The 26,092-nt window shown below is 41.9% G+C and overlaps 1 protein-coding gene across 1 annotated transcript in view; it reads left to right on the top strand.

Annotated features, from left to right (window-relative positions):
* FCHSD2 (FCH and double SH3 domains 2) overlaps positions 1 to 26,092 on the top strand; it is a 111,272-nt gene that overhangs the window by 60,905 nt on the left and 24,275 nt on the right. The window contains exons 6-10 of the mRNA XM_029961469.1: positions 1,134 to 1,188; positions 1,637 to 1,765; positions 16,248 to 16,370; positions 20,072 to 20,167; positions 21,171 to 21,242. Of these exons, the coding sequence (XP_029817329.1) occupies positions 1,134 to 1,188; positions 1,637 to 1,765; positions 16,248 to 16,370; positions 20,072 to 20,167; positions 21,171 to 21,242 (475 nt within the window). The remainder of the gene's footprint in view (positions 1 to 1,133; positions 1,189 to 1,636; positions 1,766 to 16,247; positions 16,371 to 20,071; positions 20,168 to 21,170; positions 21,243 to 26,092) is intronic.

Here is a 26,092-nt window from a genome sequence, read left to right as displayed (position 1 = left end):
AAACATATATATAAGAAATATATATATACACACACACACACATTTTTGTAGCCATTTAAGCACACCCTGATATGGAATTAGAACTTTGGGTTGGTTTCTTTAGGAATGGAGTTAAACTAACTCCTCTAATTCCACATTTTTAAAGGACACTGTGCCAGTGACACTTTTTGTGATGTTAAAGTGTCCAGGTTTCATTTTCTCTCCACACAGCTCAAATCTGGGATCAGCCCATTTGGAAGGGGGGAAAACAGGACATTACTTTTATTTTCAAGCTCAATTTTTGAGGTTTTTCTGTTCCTTGACATCCTAAAGAGGTTGATTTCCTTATTTCCAGGAAAGCAACTCCCACATGTTTTCAATTTGGAATTTGGCCTCACCCTTGTTATAATTTTTTAAAAAATTTGTATTTTTAGAAGTTATTCAGAATTGCTCTCAGGGAATGCAATTTGGAGATTTTTTCTGTCTTTCTGAGGGTTGGTTGATGAAAAGAACTTCAATAAAATTCCCTGTAATACCTGAAGAAAGTAAAGGAACACCAACCAACCAGCCAAAAACCCAAGCTTGGGAATTTTGGAATGGATTCATTCTGGAGTGTTATTTGAATTAACAGACCTATTTACTTGATTTTGTTTTCTTATTTGCTTTTTAAACCACCCTCCTTGAAACAGCAGAAAAAGTCCTTCTCTAATTTATGCTTCGTAGATTCAGATATAAAAATCAGACCAATTCTGCTTTCAAAAATCCACGTTTGGACCTGGACACTCTTCCAGCTTCCTGGAATATAATTGCTGTTGATTTTGCATTAATATTCCTTTCATGGTTCAAATGCCTCCAAATCCATCAACCCCCCCAGTGACTCCAGTTGCAGCCACCACCCAGTTTCCCTTTTGGGATGGATTGAAATTTGGTTCCCAAATCTGTGCAAAATATTCCAGAGGGTGCAGTGAATAGCTCAGCATATTTTCTTAGGTTTTCCTTCATCTTTAAGCTTTGTTCAGACTCACACAAATAAAAATTCGGGTGTAAAAAGTTATTTCAATTAAAATTTTGCAGCACAATGCAGCGACCTGTATTTCCTGTACTTGGAAGAAATGGTCCAAGACAATAATTCCTTCTTTTAATTCCTCTTCCAGGTCCAAACTTAGTCTTTTCCAGTCAAGAATAAGCTTACAGAAGGCAAGTGTGAAGGTGAGTAGAAGAAAAACTTGTGTTTTGCTGCTGATTTTATGAGGCAAAGGCGCCAAATTATCTTGAATTATGGATATTTTGGAAGGGAAATTGGTGGAATAAGAGATGAGCTAAGAGCACATTTTGGGCAGAGCACAAATATAGGATTGGATTTGCAATTAAATTTTTTTTCTAATTAGAGTTAAAACTGTTCTTTGAGGACCATACTTGCAGTTGCATGAGGGAAAAATACATCAGAAATCCCTTTATATATATCTATATTATACATATAATATAATATATAATGTGATGTGATATAAATGGTATAAAGAAAACTGTGCAGCTGTTAATCCCCTCGAATTTTTATTATATTAATACAAATACATGCAGTTAATTAATTTATATGGACATGTTTTGTCGTTTAACTTCTCACCTCTACCTGTCTTCTCATTTCCCTTTCCTGGTGCAGTTGAAAGCCCGTCGATCCGAGTGTAATTCCAAGGCCATCCATGCCAGGAATGATTATCTCCTCACTTTAGCAGCTGCCAATGCACACCAAGATCGTTACTATCAAACAGACTTAGTGAACATTATGAAGGTAAGGAAGGGAATTCGGGCGTGGGAGCTGGGAATGGGAAAATCTGGGAAGCAAAGGACAAAATCCCGGCTCGGTTTGCAGCAGCCACGTTGACTTTTCCAAGGAGAGGGAAGGTAGAGCCTGAAATAATGTCCAGTATTGGTACCACTTAAGCCCTCAAAACAAAGCTGTCAACTTGATTTTTTAATCCCTTTGTTTTCTGAAAAACTCACTTGGATAAAGGAATTAAAAAAAAAAAAACACCCTCATGTGGATAAAACTCACTTGGATAAAGGAATTTGGTAAAGTAAGACCTGTGTTTTCCTCTTGGGCTGGGGATTTTTTTATCCCTTAATCCTATGTGTGTCTCCTCAGAACACTTTAGGGTGGGATTAATGACCTAAAATTATTAAATATCCTGGTTTCCCTCTTGATTTTTAGGGAAGAGCAGATGAACATTCCTGTGGCGTTTGGCCAAGTCAAGCCAAGAGCAGCCACTTGAAGTCATAGGAAACGACACACTTAAAAACTTCAAATCTGATTGCTCACTGTGTGGGTTTTTTTTAAGTCTCATCCCAGAATTGTTTAAATGCACGTTATTCCCGTCTCTCAGAATGAAGAGGGTTACAGAGAAATGGTAAAATCAGGTCGTTCCCACTTTGTGGAGTTGCATTTCACACACTGACATTTTCCAACTTTAATAATTTGCCCTTTAAAAACTCCTTCCAAGTGGTGCAATCAGAGCTGGCAGCTGAAAAGTCTGTTGTTTGCATTTGAAATCACAACAAATCACTGCATTATCAGCCTCCTTTTGCATCCTCTGGGGGCGGAAAATATCAATATATTGATGTGAAAATATCCCATCTGACCCCTGCCCGCTGGCACTTGGTGACACTTGGTCAGAGGTGGCAGTTTGGGTGATTTGTCTCGAAGGTTTTTGTGCTTTTGGAAGGTCAGAGGTTGGTTCTGGCATCCTGTGCCAGCTGGATTAACACAGACAGGTAGTGTTTGACATCCCTTGGCTGGACAGACGTGGCTTATAAGCACTAAAATCCAATAAAAGTTGGTTCAAGCATTAAAAGCAAGGAGGGCTGGGGATGTTTTGCAGTGACAGTGTTGGTTTAGGGTGGCACGAGGTATTTGCAGAAGTGTTGTTGGGCTGGGGACACCTTGGGTTGCTCCCAAGAGGAAGCTGCAGCCGGGTTTGTTCCTTGGATCCGGCTCTGGAATGCTGCTCCTGGGACAAATAAATCACAGACCCACGCCATGGCCTCATTTCATTTTCTGTAAGGGGCACAAATGGCCATTTTCACTGGCAGGATTCCTGGTGACACACAGCTCCTGCTGATTTTCAAGAGTTTAGGATATGCTGCTTTATTTTTTGTGCAGAAAAGAAAGAGTGATTTGCTCTGCCGTGTTTGTAAGCACAAAAGCCATCTCAAGTCAAACAGGGATGCCTGGGAAGAAAACACAAAATACTTCCAGCATTTTTAACAGAACTGAGACTTGTTTCTATCCTGTTTTACCTATAATTACAATTATCCTATTGGTAATTACTGTTTTACCAGTTCTGTCTTAATTTTTCCAATTACACCACTGTGAGTTCCCCTCGCAAACCACCTTAAGGAATGACTTTCTAAAGCAGCTCAGAATGAGGCAACGTTGATGTGGGGGAAAAAAAACCCAACCAAACAAACCAGGTGTCCTGGACACTTGAAATAGTTCTGAGATTATGTAAAGAGAGAAAAAAAAGAAGGAACCAAAACTGAGGTTTCAAACTGTGCCCTCTTGTAGGTGACAGGAGGGACAGCTCATGGCAGGTGGGTGCACACGAGTCAGGAGCTCAGGACTCTGCCAAGGTCTTTGACACAGTGTAAAAATGTTTTAATGAAGTATTTTATGTTGTTTCTCTGATAAGTTTTCATAATCTGAATGCTCGTGTTTCAAAGTTGAAATCTCTTAAAGAAAAATCTGCCTTGGGGTGTGAGAAGGACTTTGTGGAGCTGAGTAATTCGTGGAGCTCCGTGCCAAACACACAGTCAGCTTTGGAGCTAAAAAACTCCTTCACCATCCTGAATGATATTGTAGGGGATAATCATATCATTACAAAATTTAAAACAGAAAAAAAAACGCAAAGAAGCCCCCAAAAAACAAAAAAGAAACCCCAGCAAACTGTTGGCAAACCTGTGTGATCTTAATTTTATGGAATCCCAGAATGGTTCGGATTGGGAGGGACCTTAAAGATCATCCAGTTCCAAAACCCTGCCGTGGGTAGGGACACCTTCCAGTAGCCCAGGTTGCTCCAACCTGGCCTTGAACACTTCCAGGGATGGGATAACCTGTGCCAGAACTGGGGAACTGTTAATTTTTTCTGCCTGCTGACAAATTTTCCATAAAGCAGTAGCAGCAGGTGTAAAATAATAATTCTGCTTTTTTTAAACCCGTTCTTTCACCTCCTGCCTCGTGTGGTCCTTGAGGGCTGCCTTGGAAGAACAGTGTCAAGAGCTGGTGTGCTTTGTCTTTGTGGTTTCATGAGGGGTTTTTTGTGTTGTCTCAGTCACCTTTGCTGCTTTTTTCTGGACTTTCCAGCTTGCTCGACATGAGGAAGTGCAATTGTATAATTTGGCTCTTGTTTTTGATCCGAGAGTGATGACAGGGCAGGTTGAAATAGAAACTCAGTGTTACATCATTTCCCTGCAGCAGCTCTTTGCTCACACGTGGGTGGCACAAGTTCCACCATTGCTCTCTTGGTTCCACAGGTCTAAAATTCCAGGGGAATTGTGGCCTTTCCACATCCTTGCCTGTTTTTAAGGATTCTGATGGAGGCTTGGACACTCCCAGGGATGGGGCAGCCGTGCCCACCCTCACAAGCTGGAGGAGGCTGAGCCAGGCTTTGGGGTTTGTGGGATGTGGTGGCAAAAGGAGGTGGAGAAGTTGAAACTTCCTGGTTAGAGAGAAAAAATCCTTCCTGGTTAGATATAAGAAATCCTGGTTAGATATAAGAAATCCTGGTCAGATATAAGAAATCCTTCCTGATAAAATATAAGAAATCCTGATTAAATATAAGAAATCTTGGTTAGATATAAGAAATCCTGGTTAGATATAAGAAATCCTGGTTAGATATAAGAAATCCTGGTTAGATATCAGAAATCCTGGTCAGATATAAGAAATCCTTCCTGATAAAATATAAGAAATCCTGGTTAGATATAAGAAATCCTGGTTAGATATAAGAAATCCTTCCTGATAAAATATAAGAAACTCTGGTTAGATATAAGAAATTCTTCCTGATAAAATATAAGAAGTCCTGGTTGTTAAATATAAGAAACCCTGGTTAGATATAAGAGATCCTTCCTGATAAAATATAAGAAATCCTGGTTAAATATAAGAAACCTTGGTTAGATATAAGAAATCCTTCCTGATAAAATATAAGAAATCCTTCCTGATAAAATATAAGAAATCCTGGTTAAATATAAGAAACCCTGGTTAGATATAAGGACAAGGCTTTGCCATGAAGGTGGTCAGACACAGGCAGTGTCTCAGGGAGGATTGATGATCCTCCTGGGTCCCTTCCAACTCAGCATATTCCAGGATTCCCTGATACCTTGGAGATGGTCAGAGCTTAACTGGACACAGCTTTGAGCAACCTGAACTATTTGTCCCAACTCTGAGCAGAGGTTGTACCAGTATCTCCCTTTCAACCTCAGTTATTCTGTCATTCCTTAAAATAACATTTTCTGCTAGAAAGATTCTCCTTGGAATTCCCTGATTTCTGGTTTCTGGGTTTTTTTTCCTGCCGTTAACTGGAGTAACTGCAATGACCCAGCAGTGCCAGAACCTTCATGCTTTGATGAGCCCTGTTTTTTCCTTTGTTAAGGAGTTTTTGTGAAGCTCAGTTGATATCTCTGTTTTCAGCACAGTCATCCAGCACTTTTCCTGAACATTTGTCATGAACATTTAAAACAAGTGTAAATTCAGGCTCCCAGCATGAATTGCACAAATAAGATTCGACTAAAACTGGCAGTAATTATAAAAATGACTCAACATTTTGGGTGGCTTTCAGTTAATAATTTGTTTTACTCCCTGAAATTAATAGGATGTGAGGGAGGCTCTTTCCACATGTGGCTCTGTTTGAAGTGAGAAGTAAGTCGATGAGGTGAAAGCCTCAGGAATGTTATCCCAGGAATGCTGTATCCTGTATAAATAAAAGAGCGCCATTTCCATGGGTGAACATTTCTGTAGCCTCCAGAACGAACAGAACTAATATTATCACTGTTAGAAATCGATTTATGTCCACGTTTTTGTTTTAGGCTTTCTGGGATGATTTAGAAGCACCCAGGGAATTCCTTTTGACAGAAGTGGAAATTTAAATGGAAATTCTGTCCCTCAACAAAAAAATGGCACCAGGACAAAACAATTTGGAAGTCACTGGAGCTTCCATAAATCTCTTTTATTAATCCAGTGCTGACTGTTCTTTCAAGATCCTGTAATTCTCCCTTGAAAACGTGGAGGGGACTGGTGTAAGTGAAAGAACTGTTGTTTCACTTCCCGCTCTTGTCAGCTGAGAGCCACAAGCATTTTGTAATTCCAGCTGAGCCACCCATGGATGGCATCATCTCCAGCATCACATGGGCACAGGAGCTTTCCTTTGCAGTCAGTTAAGGAGTGCGAGTGGCTTCCTTGTGTTATTCCTGGGAATGAAGGAGGTGGGAAGGGAGACACTTGCCCATCTCATGATCTGAGTGTTCCAGACTGGAGGAACAGCGAAGGGAGGCCTTGCCCAACTCATGATCCCGGTGTTCCACAGGATGCTCACTGAAGGCTTCCCAACAGCTGATCCCACATTGTTTTCCCTTCCAGGGAATTCCCTGCACGTCAGACCTCGGGGAAATGAATTCCTTTACTAAGGCCCTGCTTGAACTGGGATTGTGCAGCCCCGGAAATGAGGGAATCGTTAACACACAGTTGGGGGCTCTCGTTCAGGCTTTTCCTTAAATGCTCATTTGTCCCATTCCCAGTTGATCCCTGAGCTCTATTTGAGCTCCTTCAAAGTCCATGGAACATGTGCTAATTCCAATTGGGAGCATTTGCTTTCTGGCTGGCTGCGAGTAAATATTTGTAGGGAGGTGACAAGTGGCTTTCCCTGGAAATAAAACAACTTCTGGGGGCAAAACCACAGGCAGGGGAGGTTTATTGGCCTTAATAAGTGGGATTGCCACCACTATCCATGGTGTATATATGTCAGAGCATCATGGAATGGTTTGGGTGGGAAGGGCCTTAAGGATGATCCAGTCCCACCCCCTGCCATGGGCAGGGACACTTTCCACTATCCCAGGTTGCTCCAAATCCAACCTGACCTTAGCCACTTCTGATCTATAACTCAGGGCAACTTAAATTATCTTAAATTATCTTAAAACAATGATCATTTTTCCTGGTAAAATAAGGTATTTCTTGCTAATGCTGCTGACTTTGCAGGGAGTGTTCCTTTGGTGTTTTCAGAGAAATAACTTTAGGAAAGGATTGGTTCTGAAGAATACATGGTGTGATTTTACAGATGCTCAAGAAAGGTATTTCCTGGATAGGTGGTTACACAGAAAAAGTCCTGGATGGATTTATGTGAGGAAGTTAATGGGAGGTTGGTGTTGGTGGTGCAGGGAGTGGGAATGACGTGGGAAGGAATAAAGATAAATAATCACAGAATCGTAGAATGGGTTGGGTTGGAAAGGGCCTTAAAGATTATCCACTTCCATGGAACAGGGACACCTTCCACTATTCCAGGTTGCTCCAGCCTGGCCTTGGACACTTCCAGGGATGGGACAGCCACAGCTTCTCTGGGCAACCTGTGCCAGGGCCTCCCCACCCTCACAGCCAGGAATTCCTTCCCAGTATCCCACCTGTCCCTGCCCTCTGGCAGTGGGAAGCCATTCCCCTTGTCCTGTCCCTCCATCCCTTGTCCCCAGTCCCTCTCCAGCTCTCCTGGAGCCCCTTTAGGCCCTGCAAGGGGCTCTCATCTCTCCCTGGAGCCTTCCCTTCTCCAGGTGAACCCCCCCAGCTCTCCCAGCCTGGCTCCAGAGCAGAGGGGCTCCAGCCCTGGCAGCATCTCCGGGGCCTCCTCTGGACTCTCTCCAGCAGCTCCAGGTCTTTGTGCTGCTGTTCCCAGGGCTGGAGGCAGCTCTGCAGGGGGGTCTCACCAGGGTAGAGCAGAGGAGGAGAGCGATCAGGGATTTAGGCTGAATGCAAGGCAGCAGAACAAGGAAAATGACTGGAAAGCCAAAAAAACTCATTCCAAATCCCTGTTAGGAAGAGGGCACTGGGAAGGCGGTGTAAGGGTTAAGATGGGGGAGGAGGTGCTTAGCAGGAATCCAGGAGAAATCAAATTGAGGAAGGGAACAGCAAACTTTAAGACTTTTTTTTCTTTTGAAACATTTGATGTAGAAACCGTTGAGGGTTCAGGACTTGGGGAGACTTTTGTCAGCCGTCATAAAACTGCTCATTCTGAACAGGAAATGAAACTTTGCCATCTCGTTTCAAAGCTGTAACACAATGAGAACAGTTCCCAAAATATTCCTTCTGCCAGAAAGGAGCCTTGGAGCTGCTCTGGAGCTCGGGAGGAGAAAGAACCAAGCTCAGGAAGCACCTGGTCTGGTTTTGTTTGGGAGGCAGGTGGGGGGGTGAAAAACTGCAACTGGAAACATGTGACATTATGACACATATTTTATGATCTATTTTAGGTACAAATCGCTGAATTCTGTGTCTCAGTGTTCACAGTGAGCACAGACCCTTCTTTACTTGGGTCTAAAAGCTCCATTTCAGGTTTAAAAGGGCCTTCAATGAATTAACTTTGCTGAAAGTCTTAATTTAATAGCAAAGACTAAGCATTAAAGGCAGCCTTGTAGCCAAGAAATCCCAGATTCTTGGGACACCTCTTCCTGTGTGATTTCAACATCTGACCATTAATGTTGTGAAATTAAGTGGGTTTTGAAAGGTTTGAACATTAATCTCACAGGGTTGAATGAATTGGAAAAGAAGCTTAACTTTAACCCTCACTGTCTCCTATCAAATAACAAAATGATTTATAAAATCCTCTCAGCTACTGGAAGAAATGGCACCACCCCGTCAATCCTTGGTGAGGAAAACTGCTTGGAATGGGGATTCTGTGCCAGGCTTTGGGATGGGGTTAGGGGGAATCTGTTTAAAAGGGAAAAAAAACTTTTCACAGTATTTTTAATTCCAGACTTCAGACTCAGATTATCTGTCTTCACCCACTGGTGCTTAGAAGGAGTGGGGGCATAAGTTGGGAGTGTTATTCCCTTGGGAATAAATGAGAATGGACCACTTGGCACGTGGAATTCCCAGGTGGAATTTGGGAAGCCTGGATTAATCTTCCCTGCTGCTCTACCTTTGGCATCGCCCCTGTGATGCTTTTCCCTTTATTCTTGGGGATAACTTCCTGCATTGTTTGGTGATTCTATAATTATTGAAGTCACTCTGAGCTGGTTTCCTTTTAAGAACATGTTGCTCCTGTGTGTGGATTACAAAAATCCCTAAAAATAGTTCAATTGGGCTCGGTCCTTATATTTTAGTCTGACTTATATTTAGTCTGAGGATCTTTTTTTTAGGGCCTCTTAAAACCTTCTTCATTCAGAACCTCTTGGCACCTTCGTGGCCTCCTCTGGATCTGCTGTGGCAGGTCCACGTCCTTCCTGTGCTCAGGACTCTAAACTTGGATGGATCCCACCGGGTTTCAGATGTTCCCAGACAGAACTAGTGATACTTCCAGGATAAGTTGGATCTGGCTCTCCCTAAACCAGACTTAGCAATACAGGCAGCTTTGGCTGTGTGAGATTGTCCTGGGATACGGATCATTTTATGGCCTTGGCTTCTCCCTGCTTTGCTTTGGGTGCAAACTGTGGCTGTTCTCCCTCTGACTTCCAATCTGGAGCTAAAACTTAGATGGTCCTTTCCCCTGGGAGGCTGAGTGAGTCCAGCACGAACTTTTTGCTCCAGAGAAGGGAGTTGGTTTTTGTCCTCATCTTTCCTTGGCAGCTTTCCCTCCTGCCACATTTGGCTTGGTAGAAAAACCAGGATTATTCCTGCAAAAGGCAGGATGGGCAGCAGCTCCACGTCAGTTTGGAGGGAGCCCTCAGCCTTCAAATCCCCGATGGGAGCAGACACTGTGCAGTTGTTCCTCCGGGATTGCAGGGAATGAGAAACTCTTCTGGAGCTCTTGCTCCAGGCAGGTTGTTCAGGGACGCTGCTGGGGCTTTGATCTTGGCTTTGCTGGGAATTTAGATCCAGACAAATCCAGCTCTGAATTCCTTTTATGCTGCTGGAGAAGGAAGGATTTGGGCGGGGACGAAGCGTAGGGAGATGGAAAAGCTGCGAAGGGAAAATAAGAAGCTTTTTTTTCTGTATGGGGGAGAAATGGATGCCCTGGAGAAATTCCTCCCAGGAATCAGCATTTTTAAAGGAAAATCACTGTGGAATGTAACTGCTAACTGAAAAGGATGGGTTTTGCTGCCCTTCCTTCCTGTCCTCACGTCCTTGGGAAGTCCTTGGGAAACGCTGTGACGTGTCCCGGACCTGGATCCTGCTGAGCTGGCAAGTCCAGCTGATCCCAGTTGTTGGCTTCATGACCTTGGAGTTTCAGACCAGGTTTAAAATACTGTCACATAAAAGGAGATTTGTTGCTCTTGTTGGCTGAAATACAGAAAGAGGCTTCTGTTCTTCACCTCTCCAGCCCCAGAAGGATGAAAACTGAGGCCTAAATAGTCAGAATTCCTGATAATTTATCTATAATTCTCCATACCCCAACCTTTCCTTTTTATATTCATTTTATCTTCTCTGCATGTAAAAATTAAAGCACTTGGTGGAGCCTCATTGACCAAAACCATTCGACTGAAAATTCCCAGACTTGTGGGATCTCCCAGTTTATTTAGTGGATTTTAGGCACGAGTTTTAAACACAAACACTCCGAAAGCTTCACTCAGTGTGTTTGTTCTGGAATTCCTATTGTTGGGTTGTGAAGTGAGGAAAAGTTGGGAGTGTGTTACAGAAAATAAGGGATGGAAATTAATGGGTTGCAGGTGGTTTGCAAGGCAGAACAGATCAGGGATGGATAAAACAGGGTTTCTAATGCAAATAAAAACAGGGCGGTGTAAGAATTTAATTTTAATTTTTAATATAAATATGTTAATGTGTATCAATTATTTTAATATAAATACAAAATAGGGGGTGTAATAAAACAGAGAGAGGGTGGAATCTCTGATACAGATCTCCCTTTTAATTTGGGGGTTTTGCTTTGATTCCTACACAGGAAAATATATCCCATTGCTGGGATTCAATCCCATTGACTCCACAGAAAAGTTATCACTCCACAAACACAATGATTTTTGTTCACTTCATTTCTTTCCCCTTATCTCTTGGGTTTCAGGCTGCAGGATCAGCCCTAATTTTGTTGTGTTCCCTCCACCCATTAAGGAAATTCCTGGCCTTCCACATCACTCCATGGTTTCCTGAAAAGCAGTGGCAGCTTCCCGAGCATTTGTCCAGGGGTTTGATGCTCAGCACAGGCAAAATGAGCCACATGAAGTGTTGGGTTTCATCATCTGATTAAAAAAATTTGATGTTTCTAAACACAAACTTAATTTCAAAGATCCACAGAATGGATTGGGTTGGAAGAGACCTTAAAGATCATCTCATTCCAGCCCCAGTCTGGTGGTTGGTTTATCACAAACGTGGGATTCCAGTTTAAAAACACATAAAAATAGAGCTGCCTGTGTTTGAAAAGACCCAATTATTCCTGGGCAGTGATGATTCAGATGAGACTGATATTAATTAGTCAGTGAAACCCACATGGCTTCACAAGTGTGGCTTTAATTGTTTTTTTTTTTACCTTAGTGCTGGGTTTGGTACCTGGTGGCTACAGAGAGGATGAGTTTGAACAGCTGAGTTTAAACTGGAAAATTATTCATCAGAAATTATTATTATTATTCAACACTGCTTTTAACAGTTCTTGTGCAAGACAAGCATGAATAGAATACCAGGATTATTTCAGAAATAAATGGGAGAAAAGGGAAAACTCACCTTGGTGGCTTCATCCAACTCTGCTCTGCTTTGTTTGGGGGACAAATATTTGCCATTTTGTCTTGCTGGTTGCTTTTAAAATAAAAAAATACACAGTTTAACTCATTCTCTGTCTTCTCCAAGACATTGAAATTGTAATTTTGAAATGGAGTGTGGCTGAGACCTGCCAATGTTTTAGTGAAGAGACCTGGAATTAAGAATATAAAACATTCAATGCGGGATCTCTTTTGCATCTTAGTTGAGTAACAGCATCCCAAAGGCAACCAAATGTCCTAAAAATAGCTCAAATAATTTCATTTCCATCCTTGCTTTTGAGGGAATTTTTATAAAGTGTAGAATGATTAAAGCCAAAACATCCAACTTCCAAAAATGTTTAATATCATCCCTTGAAATAAGAAGAAAATCCTCCTGAAAATGATGGTCTGAACTGGGACTGAAATTTTCTTCCTGTGTAAAGTTCTAAGTGAGACTTGGATGTTGAAATCAGAATGTTCTTGTCCCATCCCCTGCATATATAATTTTATGGATTTAAGATACAGGATTTCTTACAAAAAATACACTTTAATTTGGTTGTGTATAAAAATACACTTGTATTTTTTTGTTATTTTGTGTATAAAAATACACTTTAATTTGGTTTTATTTGTTAACAGCTTCTTCTCAGCTCCAATTCCAGCCTTATCTTCTCAAACTCGGACTTGGGGGGGGAAGGAATTTCACCCCTTTAATGTGGCAGTTCCACTGTAAAGAAATGATTTCTTAAAAAACATTGACTTTTTTTTCTCCTTGCAAATTGTCATTCTGTGCCACTTAACTTTGTATTATCTTGGCTTTGATGCCAGATTTGTTTTGTTGTTTTTTTTTAAAAAAGAAACCCTTGATTTCCTTTTGAAGTTGACAAAAAAGACAGGTTTTTCAGTGGGATTGTGATAGTTCAGGAAGTGATTTAGTGCTCTCCTGAGAGGCAGAGAGGGAACAAAAGCCATTGTGGAGGAATAATGGCTGTTGGCTTTATGGAATTGGGGTTTTTTTTTCCACCCCCATAGTTTCCCCTTCAAGTTTTGTGATGAGGGATTTTAGGAAAGACTTTTTTTTCCTGTCCAAACCTGTTCAGTGCTTTGGGTCAGAGAGTTGGGAAGTAAACGAGGTTGAAATGACAAAATCCCACGGGCACGTTCATTGAGATCATACAAGCAAGTCAAAGCTTTTGTTTTAATGTTCCCACCTCCAACTTGATGTGATAATTTTACAGAATGGATTAAATCCGTTTTATAGACTGGATTAAATCCGTGATGGTTGGAAATGAGGAACCAGCCAGCCCTCAAACCCCAGGGCTGGTGGGACATCACATTCCCTGTGCCTTGAGGAGTTTTTTAGGCCTGGGAGCTGCTTGTTTAGGCCTGGCTTTACTTGTGCCTGTGTGATGCTGCACTGACTTTTATAACTTCAGTTCTCATCAGTATTTAAGAGCTTTATCCCATTGAAACCTCTTTTAATGAATGAAAGGAGCAGGGCTGTACCTCAGGATCACACACTGACAGGTTTGGGTGCTCCCTTAATGTTTTGTCACAATTTTCCTTGATGTCCTGCCTTATATATCTTTTTTTATGTCTCCTTATCACATTGGGGGGTTTTTTTGGCCTCTCAGAGCTTGGTCATTGTGAGAGGAGTGGGGGGAATAATCAAATTACTATTTTTTTTTTGTATTCCTCAGAACACAAAGTGAGGCTGGAGGTGAATTAATTCCTGGTGCTCAGTAGGGGATAATTGGGAATAACCACGTGTGGGGATGGGATTCATCTCCCCCAGCTCTATCTGAGCAATTTTCTGAGCTAGTTTTTGGGGAGCTGTTCAGTGAAGAGGAACAGGCCCCTGGCATCCTGCCTTGCAGCTGATCTGTTTTAACCACCTGTCTTGGAAAGGCAGCAATCCCTCCCCAGAAGCACCAGCTCCTCTCCTTTGCCTCTAAAAAGCACCAGGAGAGTCCAAGTCCAGACTTAAATTCGATGACATGAACCCCTCTTTGGGGAATTTAACATAAAAAGAGCATCTGGGGTTGACATGAAGGGAGGGGAGAGATCAGAAAGTGCTTTTACAGAACAGGCTGAAGGTGGAAAAGGAAAAAATCCCCAAACCAGTGTGGTTAGAATGAGCTGAGAAAAAATAGGAATTAAATACACAGTTTTCTAGTTGGAATTGATGATTTGAAAGTTCTTTTCCAGCCTAAAAGATTCTGTTCTCGCTGAGTGAAATTCTTTTGGTTTTTCCTTAATTTTAGTTGACGTTAATCTCGCTCTGTGAGGTACAAAATAATATTTGATACAAAAGAATTCCTGAGCTGTGCTCAGATCCAGGTCAGTCCCTGACAGGAGGTTGTGGCCAGGTGGGATCTGCCTTTTCTCCAGGGAGAACAGTGACAGGACGAGAGGAAATGGCCTCAAATTGCCCCAGGGGAGGCTCAGGTTGGACATGAGGGAAAACTTCTTCCCTGGAAGGCTGGTTGAGCATTGGAATGGGCTGAGCAGGGAGGGGGGGGAGTCACCAGCCCTGGCTTTGGGATACGGTGGGATTTGGTCAAAGCTTAGCCCTGATGACCTTGGAAGTCTTTTCCAAGCCTAATGATCCTGTGATTCTGTGAAATCTGAGGAAATCTCCCAGACTGGATACACAGAATGTTTCCAAGAGCTCTGAAATCCTGATTTACAGCAGAAATCGCAGCTGCTCTGCAAACACAGAGCACTTGGAATTGCTGTGCCAAGTTTCAATCATTTATTTACATTTTTTAGCAGAGGTTGAGCTGGAAAGCTTTAGGAACAGCTCAAAGTCTGCAGTTCCATTCTGGGGGAGTTTCAGGCTGGGATTCTCCCAGCCTTGGCAATTTTATCCATCATTTGTATTCCCTGTGAGCACAAGTGCTGTTGGCACTGCCTGTGTTTGATGTGGGAATGAATGTCCTTGGAATGGAGTGGGAACTCCAGGGCTCATCCCTGCAGGGATGAAAGCACGGGGAGTGTTAAAATCCTGGTGCTGTCCTGGTGATGTGTCTCCTAAAGGATGAATTCCAGGAAAGCTGTGCCCACCCCAGGACAGACAAGCTGAACCTGTGTTTGTGCATTGCTCTTGGTTTTCTGTGGATTTGCTGTTGGGAATTTCCCCGAGTTTTTCATCAGTCGAACATCCCAGCTATTATCCCATCAGTCTTCTAATAAGAATTTTTGGAAAAATTCCGGTTGACAGAGTATTTAGTGGAGCTACCATCCCTCCTAAGAGCCTGGAGCTCTTATCCCATAGCTCTCTCCCAGCCTTTTGGTGGCTCTTCTTTTTTTTCAGGGAGCCTCCAGGAGCTTCCCTGGCTGGTGATTCCTCAAGCCCGGCCTTTGACATGGCTGAGGGAACCAGCTCCAGTGTGAGAGTGAAAGGAATTCCCAGTTTGCTGCTGGTTTGGGTGACAGCCTCTCCTGGATTCCTGATGGCCGTGGGTTTTTTTGCACGAGGAAATCTGAGGCAGGTTTAGTGTCTGTAAGGAAACAATCCCCCTGTGCTGAGAATTCCTTGGTGGTGGAGGATGAGGGAAATAATATAAAGAGGATTTTGGATACCAAAGTTTGGCTGGGCTGAGTTTTAATTTCTGCTGGCAGTGGGGGAAACTTCTCTGCAGAGGAAAAATCTCTTCTCTTCTTCCCAAATTCTGAATGATTCCATAGAACCATGGAATGGGTTGGGTTGGGAGGGACTTTAAAGCTCCTCTCATTCCACCCCAGCCGTGGGCAGGGACACCTCCCACTATCCCAGGTTGCTCCAAGCCCCGTCCAACCTGGCCTTGGACACTTCCAGGATTTGTGTCTGATTTATTGTGTCTGATTCATTGTGTCTGATTTATTGTGTCTGTTCCCCTTGTTTTAAACAGTGGGCTTGATTTTGCTGGGGCACAAATTATTCCTTAAGTCTTGCAAAATTTAACTCTTTCCCCCCCCCTTGACTTTTCAAAAGGATTTAAATAACCAAAGGCAGTTTTCTGTGGAAACACATCGTTAAATCTGTTGAAATGGCCTTTTCACCATTGCCATGAATACACTGTTTAAGTGGATATCTACCAAGTGTGATCCATTGCAAAATCTATATAATACGTTTCTAAATATGTGCAGAGTTGTATATTTAAATGACATCAGTCACCTCAAAGTCAGATTTAACACAAAACTTACATTAAACCTGTAACCTCCTCTGTGTGATGTGATTTTTATACCTCTGGTTACAACAGAGTTTGAACTTTGCTATCACTGCTGCATTCAGGAGAAATACACCTGTACATGTATTAAAAAAAACCAGTCTGAGCATCTGAAAAGTCTAAAGATGAATATTAATAAATCAGATATCCAGCACTTCCTGCTTTTCTCAATTTTCCTCCATTCTTTCCCTCACACAGGCCCTTGATGGAAATATATATGATCACCTTAAGGATTATTTAATGGCATTCAGCAGGACTGAACTAGAGACGTGCCAAGCTGTACAAAACACATTCCAGTTTTTACTGGAGACTTCCAGCAGGGTAAGTTTGAACTCAGTGATCCTTTGTACCCAAACCCTTACAGTTTATGAAAGTTACCAGGCTTAAGATTTGCTTCCAAAATCGTGCCAAGGATTATTAGTTTTGGTTTCTCCTGAGTGATGTTAAGTTAAAAGACACCAGACAGGATAATTTTGATGCTTAAATAATTCATCTACTGGGTTAAAAAGAAAATAATAATAATAATTGCCATTGAGCTCAGAGGAGCTGCTTTGGTGGAGTCATAATATTCCTTTATTTATTTATTTATTACCTTACCTGCACAGAAACAGCTCGTTTACACAGAGACCTGTGGAGTAAAAACATATTTAACACATTCCTTAACACTCACCTGCAAACAAGTGATCTCACCCCTTCATAGACAGAAAGGGAGGGCGTGAAAAATTGGCTCTGAATTTACTTGGCAGCAGCTGTAAAAATAATCAAAATACCATTTTATCTCCTGTTGTAAAAAGACTTGCTATGATTTACCTTGGGGTGCCTCATTCAGGGTTCAAATGTGTTCCCTGAAAATACAGACTTGGCATCTTTTAACTAAATCCATAGTTTCTGTGTTTTTGTCTAATATTTAATATAATATTTTATACTGTATCATGTCTGCATATTCATAATTAATTTCTCAGTGTTGTATCACATCCTTTGTGTTCATAATCCTTGGAGTGCTGCCTGGCTGGGACTTGGATCCAACTGAACTGCCACATCCTGACAGCTCCTTTGCTTAGGAATCCCTTCCTGGGATATTTGTGCGTGCTGAGCTTGTGTAAGCCAGGCTTTGCAAGGCCAGGAGCCTCCAGGTCTGGCTTGTTTTCCACAGTAACAACATCACACACTATGTTTGAGGCAACATTTGTGTTCCTGCTTTCCTTCAGCGCCTGGAGAAGGAAGAAAAATGTGAATCCCAGTGGCAGGTCTGAACAGGCTCCTCAGCACCAGTTCGCTTCTCTCCTCGTGGTTCAGGAATGCAGAGAAGGAAAACTGGAGTTACATTGCTCCTGAAAACCTGGGCCTCGCTCTGAATACGTTCACTGGGAGATTTTTCCCTGGGTTTTGCTTCTCCTTTCTTTCCAGCACGAGTTCACATTAAAATAACCAGCTCCAAAGGGAGAGGTGAACCCAGAGGAGAAACTCAACCAAAACCCACCCGTGGGTTTCAAAAGCAGCTCGAGTGTTAAACGTGGAATAAATTTGCCACTTGGCCATTTGGGATAAAGCCCAGCCTGTCCTCACAGCGAGGGTTTGAAATGTTTGCTGGGCATTTTGGACACTTCACATGTTCCTGGTTAGTTTTCCCGAGATCCCAAGCTCTGCCTGGAACAGACACTTCAGGTCTTTGGGAGAAATCCTTAGGGCTGTTCCATCTGAACCGTCCTTCAGGATGGAATTCAGTTGTATTTGCTTTAGAGTGAGACAAGTTTTTCTTCCCAGAAGTGCCTCCTTGGATATCAGGGAGCCAGGGATGGCTCCTTGGGCTGGGCTTAGGGACTGGCTGTCACCTCATGGAATGCAGGTTGAGGAGGGAAAGGCCTCAAAACCAGATTTTCTGTCCAAAATGCAGATTTTTCATAGTTACAGCATCATTTGTTGGAGCTTTGGGGGTTTTACTGTGCTTGGGTTAGTGTGGCCCGTGTCATTCCCGGGGGGAATGTGCTGGAAATGTTACCTCTGCTGCTGGAATGGAAACACTGAGATTAAAGAGGGGAAGTTTAGGTGGGATATTGGGAAGAAATTGTTCCCTAGGAGGGTGGGGAGGCCCTGGCGCAGGTTGCCCAGAGAAGCTGTGGCTGCCCCTGGATCCCTGCAAGTGTCCAAGGCCAGGCTGGAGCAACCTGGGGTAGTGGAAGGTGTCCCTGCCCATGGCAGGGAGTGGAACTGCATGGGCTTTAAGGTTCCTTCCAACCCAAACCATCCTGGGATTCTATGAAAATGAAATTTAACTCCCTTTTCACTTGAACAGTCTTATTCAAGTCTCTTACTTCTTGCATTTCTTTTTCTTGCACATCTGATTTTTCCCTTGGAGCATCTTCCAAAATTCCAGTTGCTGTTTTGAATCCCGTTTCTGGGAGTTTTCTGGTCAGAGGGCAAATCATTTCCCTCATGCACATCTCTGACTGTGCCTTTTCTTCACATGAGATATATTTGATTTCAGGTCTGTTTTGATATTGACTTAAAAAAAACCCACCCTGTCTGAGGACATTGCATTGATTTAATTTCTGAACAACAGAAAAATCTGTTTGGGAAAGTTGCAGTTTAATCCCAAAGAACAGTGTGTTGCTTTGGAGTCTTTTAAGTTTCTTTTTATCAGTTGTCAAATATATTGTGCAAAATGCACCATGTAATTTGCTGGGCTTGCACATTTTCCTCTTCTGATAACAATTGTTCTCATTTCTTGTGGCTTTGAGGGAAAATCCCTCAGGATTGCTGTTGTAAAGATGGGTTTTCCTCTTTGAAGAACTGAGTTGCTTGGAAGTCTGAGGTCTGTGGTGAAAATTGAGGGCATTAAAATATCTGTGTAGGTTTTCACGCCCTCAGTAACTACATTTTGGGGTTTTTTTCCTAATTGAAGTTAAAATAATTCCATATATTAGTCATGGCACAGAGTTGTGTGCTCTGGTCAGTGTTCACATGGCTCTAAAAGGACTGTTTAATGGAATAGCTGTTTAAATTAAAATATATTTATGATCAGTGCTGAGCATCATCTGAAGCTGCAGATGTTCCCTTCTTCAGTATTTCCTGCATTTCTGTTTCTGGGAATTCCTGGTGCAGATCCCTGTCTGTCTTCCTCCCTTCTGAATGTGTTCGTGTTCAACTGCTCAAACTGGAGCAGTAATTATGTACTTTTTTGCATGTATTATTGGCCCTGGAGGACTATTTACTTTCTTTAACTGAAGATTAATTTTTTACAGCTCAGTATTTCAGCAACACTTCGCTGCATTAGAGGACAAGCTGTATTTCCCATTGTCCACCCAGGTCATACACAAAGCTGCTATTTCTGGATAAACACCATCTTTATTATCCACTTTGTACCCTCACTTTGGTAATAGATATTTATAATTTCCTGCTGCTGTATATTCATTTCCACCCATTGAAGCAGTGAATGCTCTGGGAGAGTCTTTCAAGCAGTGCTACTATTTTTTCTTGCTGCAATCACTGAGCGTTTCTTTGTGAATCTCTGTAAATTGTGACATGAGAGGTTTGTTTAGGGACATGTGTCATGGTTTCTGAAACGTGTCATTAAACAAATTTAGGAGCTGAAGTGGTTTTGCTTTACAAAACACAGGCTTGGAGAGTTTCCTCTGAAAGCAATTTAATAGAGAGAGATGAAGTTTGCAACTGATTTTATGTGCATTACTCCAAATAGTCTTTTCAGCTCCCACAACTGATAATTTCTGTAAAATTAACACATTTCAGCCTAAGAAAGAACATTACACAAGAAATTATCCAGGAAGAGGAGGGAGAAATACTGATGGCAGTGACACCACGTTGTGTCTTCTCCAGAGTTGGCTTTTTTCCCTCGTTTTGTAGGTTAAAGTTGTATTTTAGGTGCTTGTCCTCTGAATGAGGTTCTGAATTTCCTTCAGAGTTCTGCTGCACAATTAGCTCTGTTTGAAGGGCTGGTTTTGCTGTGTAGATGTTTTTCAACTGACAAAACGAGGAGTGTCAAAGGCCTGTTTTTATTCCCTCAGGTGGTGCGGGATTACAACCTCCAGCTGTTCCTGCAGGAGAATTCCGTGTTCCACAAACCTCAGCCTTTCCAGTTCCAGCCGAGTGACAGTGACACTGTAAGAACCTTCAGAATTCCTCTGGTTTTGATATATTTTATCTAGAAATGTGGGAGAGAACATTACTCGCCGATATCCCAGACTGGTTTAACCTCATGCTGGATTTTTGGTGATAAAAGCATCCAACAGGCTCAGGGTCAGCCACAGAAAAGCAGGATGTTTTTTGGCTTTTTGTGACTAACACCCCTGTGTTTCTCTGCTTTCAACCTAATTATTACTAAATTTTGCTCTAATTCTTACTAAATTTTGTCGCCTTTTTATCCCTGCTGGGGAGGTTCTCATCATATTCATATTGTAACCAAGTCAAGTGTCCCTGCACACCTGAATTATTCAAGGAATGCTTAGAGATACACAGAAGGAGTTATTAACTCAAAAAGAATACTGGTGAAACACTGCATTCCAAAAATAACCTCCAAAAATATTCTCTTCCGTGTATGTGTTGCTTCCAAAGCAATGACATCAAAATTGGGTGAATTGGGATATTTAAACACACTTCCAAACAACCCCTTGATTAAAGTGGATTGTCGATGTCCCAGCAACATTGCTAATGTTATTTTAAGAAATAGCAGTTTAAAAGAAGTCTGGATCTTTAAAAAAATATAACCTTGTGCAGCTTTTTCTTGCTTGAATTCATTAGTGAACCGATTTGGACAGCAGTGATCTGAACTTTAGGTGATTTAATTTGAGACCTCTCTTAGCAGCTGCATAAAAGGGATTTTTCCGGTCACACCAACTTCTCTGGCACAGTTTCCTTTGTATTTCCCTCATAAGAAAGTGTGATTCTGATTTTCCTTCCAGCTCCTTTGCATAGAGTCCATATTCCCATAAAAAAATCGGGGCACCATGGTGTGATTTTGGGGCCAGGAGTTGGACTCGATGATCCCTTCCAACTCTGCATATTCCCTGATAAACTTTGAAGTTGTTCTTAATACAATGAGTGTCTTTCCCAGCCTTTCTAACCTTTGCTGCTGTGTTTTCATCCCTGTGGGATCTGTGCATCCAGAGTTTTAATGCAGTTCAGCTGGTGGAGATTGAGCCCTCACCTGTCAGTGCTATGAGAATGACCATAGCAGAGGTACCTTTGTGTCCTTATCCATGTGCATGTGGCTTGGGATATGCTGAATTTACACCCACGTGGAGGTGGCAACAGAATGCAGAATATGTGTTATCGAACCATAAAATAAATATAAATTAAATTAATAAAATAGATATAGAAAAGGAGGGGGGAAGCTTCGTTCGCAGTGAGAAGGAAAAGTCAGTTTAAAGGTGTTTTAATACGGGGAGCAGCCTCACACTCCCGAGCCTGCACAGCACTTGTAATTGATATTCTGAGCTTTTGGGGGCATGAATTAAAATTTCACAGCTCCAGACAGTGCTGGGTGTAATTGGTTCCTGCTCCACCGTGAGGGGGGAGCTGCTCTGACAAGTGGAGCTTATTAGGATGCACTGATGAAATGCAGCCCTGGTGCTAATTTAATTCTCTTCCTTTTCCAGAGGGTTATCCCTATGTCCAACAGGGCTGTAATTCCCTCCTGTTAAACTCTTCAACATGAAAAATGACAGGATTCCTTGACTTGTGTGGGCTCACAAGGGACTCATGTGCTGCTGGAGCTTCACTCCAGGTCTAAAACTGTCCCTGTCCCTCACATCCAGTGACTTCTGTACCTGCTCAACCCACCTGGGCTGGAGAATTCTTGCATTTCCTCGGTGCACTGCAGCCTTTGGAGCTTCCAGCTGCCAGTTTCCCTAAAATAATTAAATTAAACTTCTTTCTGATCCATCTAATTATGCTCAGCTGACAGGATGGGTAACAGGTTACACATTCCCAGTTTTTAATCAACAAGTACAAGGGGTTGAAGGCTCTTGTTCAGGCTTTTGACTTGGTCAGAAATTGGTCAGATTTTATTTAATTTTCTGTTGAATCAGCATTTAATTGCAGAACAATTATCAAGCATTCTTTTGCCACGTGTTTGCAGATAATCTGCAGAGTTGATCAGTTGGCTTTTAGTTCCTGTGGGTTGTGCATGATAATTTTCACACCAAAGGCTGAAAGAAAGACAAAATAAAAAATTTCACACCGAAGACTGAAAGAAATGCAAAGCAGAGTGATGAATACATCTCATTAAATGTTTACTATTAACCTTTTCCAAGTTTTATGGGCTCTCTTCAGGCTGAATCCCTGACCCACCACGACTGAGGGCAAAGTTTGGAGCATTTCAGTGTTACTGGAATGAAATTTTGAGTATTGTAGGCAGGAAGAATGTTGGAAATGATGTGGAATTCTGCTGTAAATTCTAGTTTCTCAGGGTCTATCCCAAACTTTTGCTTTGTAAGAGAAGAGCAGTTCCAAAAAGTGATGGAAAATAGATTTCTGTGCAACCCTTGGGTCAGGTGCAGCACCCACAGCTCAGTTTCCTTTCAGAATGATCCCAACAGAGCCTCCAAAAGTCTGTTCCTAAGAAAAGAAGCTATGAAACAGTTTTCCATCAATTTTCAGGATTTTTGATCTCCAGCATCCCATTAACAGTGGGTGAAATGTACCCTTTTGAGTGCCCACAGAGAGAAACCCAAAAATATTTGACATCAATCAGCTCTTTGCCATTATTAAAAAAATTGGTTGGAGCTTGAATTTGAACAGTTGTTCACGTGATTAAATTATTGAGATTGTTTCAGTGTCTTGTTTTGAGGGACATCAATTCCAGTTAAAAAAAAAAAAAAACAAACCAACAACAAAAAAAGAAGGAAGTTTTGAAAAAAGTTTAAACCAAAGCATTTTTCCCTTCAAGAAATTGTTTTAAAAATATTTAGGAAGAAATTCTTATTCTTCTTCTTAATCACTTTTAATCCTGTCAAGAAATGAATCCCCCCAAAATGGGTTTACCAACAGCAAAGTGGAAAACGGGGAAGAGTATTTTGGAATCTTTTCACAACCAGCACAACTTGGCCTTCCCTGGATTCTCAATTCAGGGACAGTTTAATCATCCAGCATCCCCCATGAAGGAAAGGGATATTTATTAATTCCCTGGAAATGCAGGGTGTGGAAAACGTGCCGTCCCCACGCTCACAGATAAGAACAGAGCAAAAGAGAAAGGAAATTCAGCAGCTTTTCTCTGTTTCCTGCTTGGAAAAGCTGCTTTTTCCTTCATCCAGGAGAGAAAATGAGCCAAAAAAATGACATAAAACGTGTCCCTGGAGCGGGAGGGGAACGGCCCCAAAAAGCTGATGCTCTGTTTTTGAGGCCTTTTTCCTGTTTTTCATCCCTGATTTCCCCTGGATGTTCCAGATCCCGAGGTTTTCTTGGAGCGCGTGAGGAAAAGCTGGGGCCCAACTGATTTGTATCACGAAAACAATCTTTTTCCCACTGTAATTTGCACAAAAACACCTCAGGAAGATGAGGGGAAAGTTTTGCAGTTCCCCCCCCCCCTCATTATTTGGCAGTTCTTGGGTGGATTGTGAGAAAAAGGATGAATTTCCCCTCACTGTCATACACAAAATATATATTGAATTGCTCAGCTGCTTCTGTGAGGCAATTTTGTATAAATTACATAAATATACTTTAAAAAGGGCCTGTATTTCTGTGTTTAGAGTGATCTCTTTAATACCAGAACAGACTGGGTTAAAGGATAACTTTTCTGAGGCTAAATGTATTAAAAAATAAAGATATTATTTAATTTTACCAGTCTTTTTATACCAGCATACACTGATTTTAAATGTAACTTTTTTGAAGCTAAATCCATTTTAAAAATAAGTTCTTATTTAATATTATTAATCTTTCAATACTAGAACAGATTGGTTATAAGTTTAACCTTTTTGAAGCAAAATATATATGAACAATAAGTTATTGTATCGTTTTATCAATCTTTTAATACCAGAACAGACTGGCTTTAAGTATAACCTTTTTGAAGCTAAATATATATTAAAAATGAAGTTATTATTTAATTTTATCAATCTGTAAATTATTAGGAATTTTTGCTGAGGAGAAATTCAGCCATTCAGGGAAAGAAATTACCTAAAATGTGAGTCAGGCCGAGCTCACTCTGGGCTAAATTAAATGCAATTAGTTCTACAATAAGAGACTAAAACAAGCCCTAAACTTGGCTCATGATTTTGCTAAAACTGCTTATTTTAGCTGTGAATTGTGTGAAAAATGTCATGTGTGTTCCTCCCTCCTCTCAAAAGTGTTGCTTTGCAGCCTTGGCATGAAAACCTCTTGTTTTCACCTCTTTAAAGGAAATGCCTGATTTTTATCCCTGTTTTATGTTGGCCCTTTGCATGCAAGAAATCTTTTCCTGCTTTTTGTCTCTGTCAAAGTGATTTTTATGTGGGTTTTTTTTTTAGGCTTCAGCCTCAAAAATCGAGAAAAAAAATAAAGAACGTTGAGGCTCAAAAACCAAGGTTTTTTTTTTTTTTTTTTCACTTTTAAGACAGCACATGTCCAGATATAACTGACAAATAAAAGCACAGGCTGGGTTTGCAACTTCTGCACCTGCAACAACATTCCAGACAAAACTGGAGGAGGGACACGTGTTTGCAGACTAAATTTCGTGTGTTAATTTAAGCAACAGCATTGCTGCCTCTCAGCTTTTGAGCTGCCTGGAGCCATCCAGCGCTTTCTCTTGGGTTCCTGATTGAATTTTTAGCACTAAACACTGTTTTCAGTGTAATCCAAGCCCGGAGGGAGCAGCAGAATGTCCAGCTATGTTTAGCTGGGGGATTTTTTGGCTCTTCCCTCATTCCTTGGCCATGGAGAGTGGGTTTGGTTTCCCTCTTTTTTGGAAGAGGTTAAATTGAGGCACTGGCCATGTTGCCACCACCGAGTTCCAGTCCTGAAAACACTTAAGCACAAGCTTAATTTAGTAAATCAGGTCAGGAGCAGATTCTTCAGTTCCCCACCTTCTTCCCTTCGGTTTTGATGTCTGGAGGATAAACCTGGTTTAGCTCCTTTGTTCTCACCTATTTAAATGCCAGCTGGGTTTTCATTCCTTGTTTGATGTCCCCCTTGCCCTGAGGGTTCAGACTTCCCAGATTATCCTTGAATCCCTGCTTTTCCATGCCAGCCACCTCCCAATGCTCTGCTGCTTCCAGGTTTCTCCACAGCCTCCTGAAGTGGCAGCAGCTTCTTGTACAGGTCAGGTGAAGTCAAGTCCCTCCCAGCCATGGATTCAGGGAGCATTCCAGGTCCTGAGGGGTTTGAAACTGTTCTCAGCCAGGGATCCAGACTGGGCATTTCCACTGGCTTGTCCAGCTTAGGAGAAGAAAATGAGCTGCTGAGTAGGAGCAGGATGAATGGGAACTTTGGAAATTCCTGATGAGATGTTTTATGAGGTGGTTTATAGGATTCTGCTCAGGATTGGGGCTGTTGAGAGTCAGGTGGAAGCTGTGGGAGAAGCTGTACAATAACCTGGGAATAAACTGAGGTCCAGTGTTATCTCAGGGATGGGATGTGAATAAATCCATGTGTTTGTCCTGTTCAAGTTTTGCACTGACCTGGTGGAGTAACGTAACAGAGGTAATTAAAGAGGTCAGTAATGAAGGAATGGGATTCTATAAATCCACCTCAATAAAAGCAGGTAAAAGCAAACTTAGTAATTAAATTGAGGGGATGGGTGAAGAGATCTTCACCTGCAGCTTCACCTTCCTACCTGTTCATTCCAGAGCCGCCCACATGCTTGTAACCCTTCTCCTCTTCTGGGCTGCCCTACACCTCGTCCAACAACTCCTTCTACTTCAAAAACTACCACAAACATGAGTTTTGTGGTTCTGTCCCACTCCAGTGGGTGAACTCCATGGGAATGGTTGTTTCTGGCTTTGACATCAAATATTTAGACATCTTCCAATGGGTTGGAAAAGCCTCTGGGGTGGTTTTTTTGGTCACTGTGAGCAACAAGGGGGTGCTATCTCCCCTTAACCCCTCCTTTGATGTGG

The sequence above is a fragment of the Manacus vitellinus genome, unplaced genomic scaffold, assembly GCF_001715985.3.
Source record: "Manacus vitellinus isolate BGI_N305 unplaced genomic scaffold, ASM171598v3 scaffold_35_pilon, whole genome shotgun sequence".
In the NCBI taxonomy this organism is placed as follows: Eukaryota; Metazoa; Chordata; class Aves; order Passeriformes; family Pipridae; genus Manacus; species Manacus vitellinus.
The sequence above is the reverse complement of the archived record's forward strand: the minus strand, read 5'-3'. Positions and strand labels throughout refer to the sequence as shown.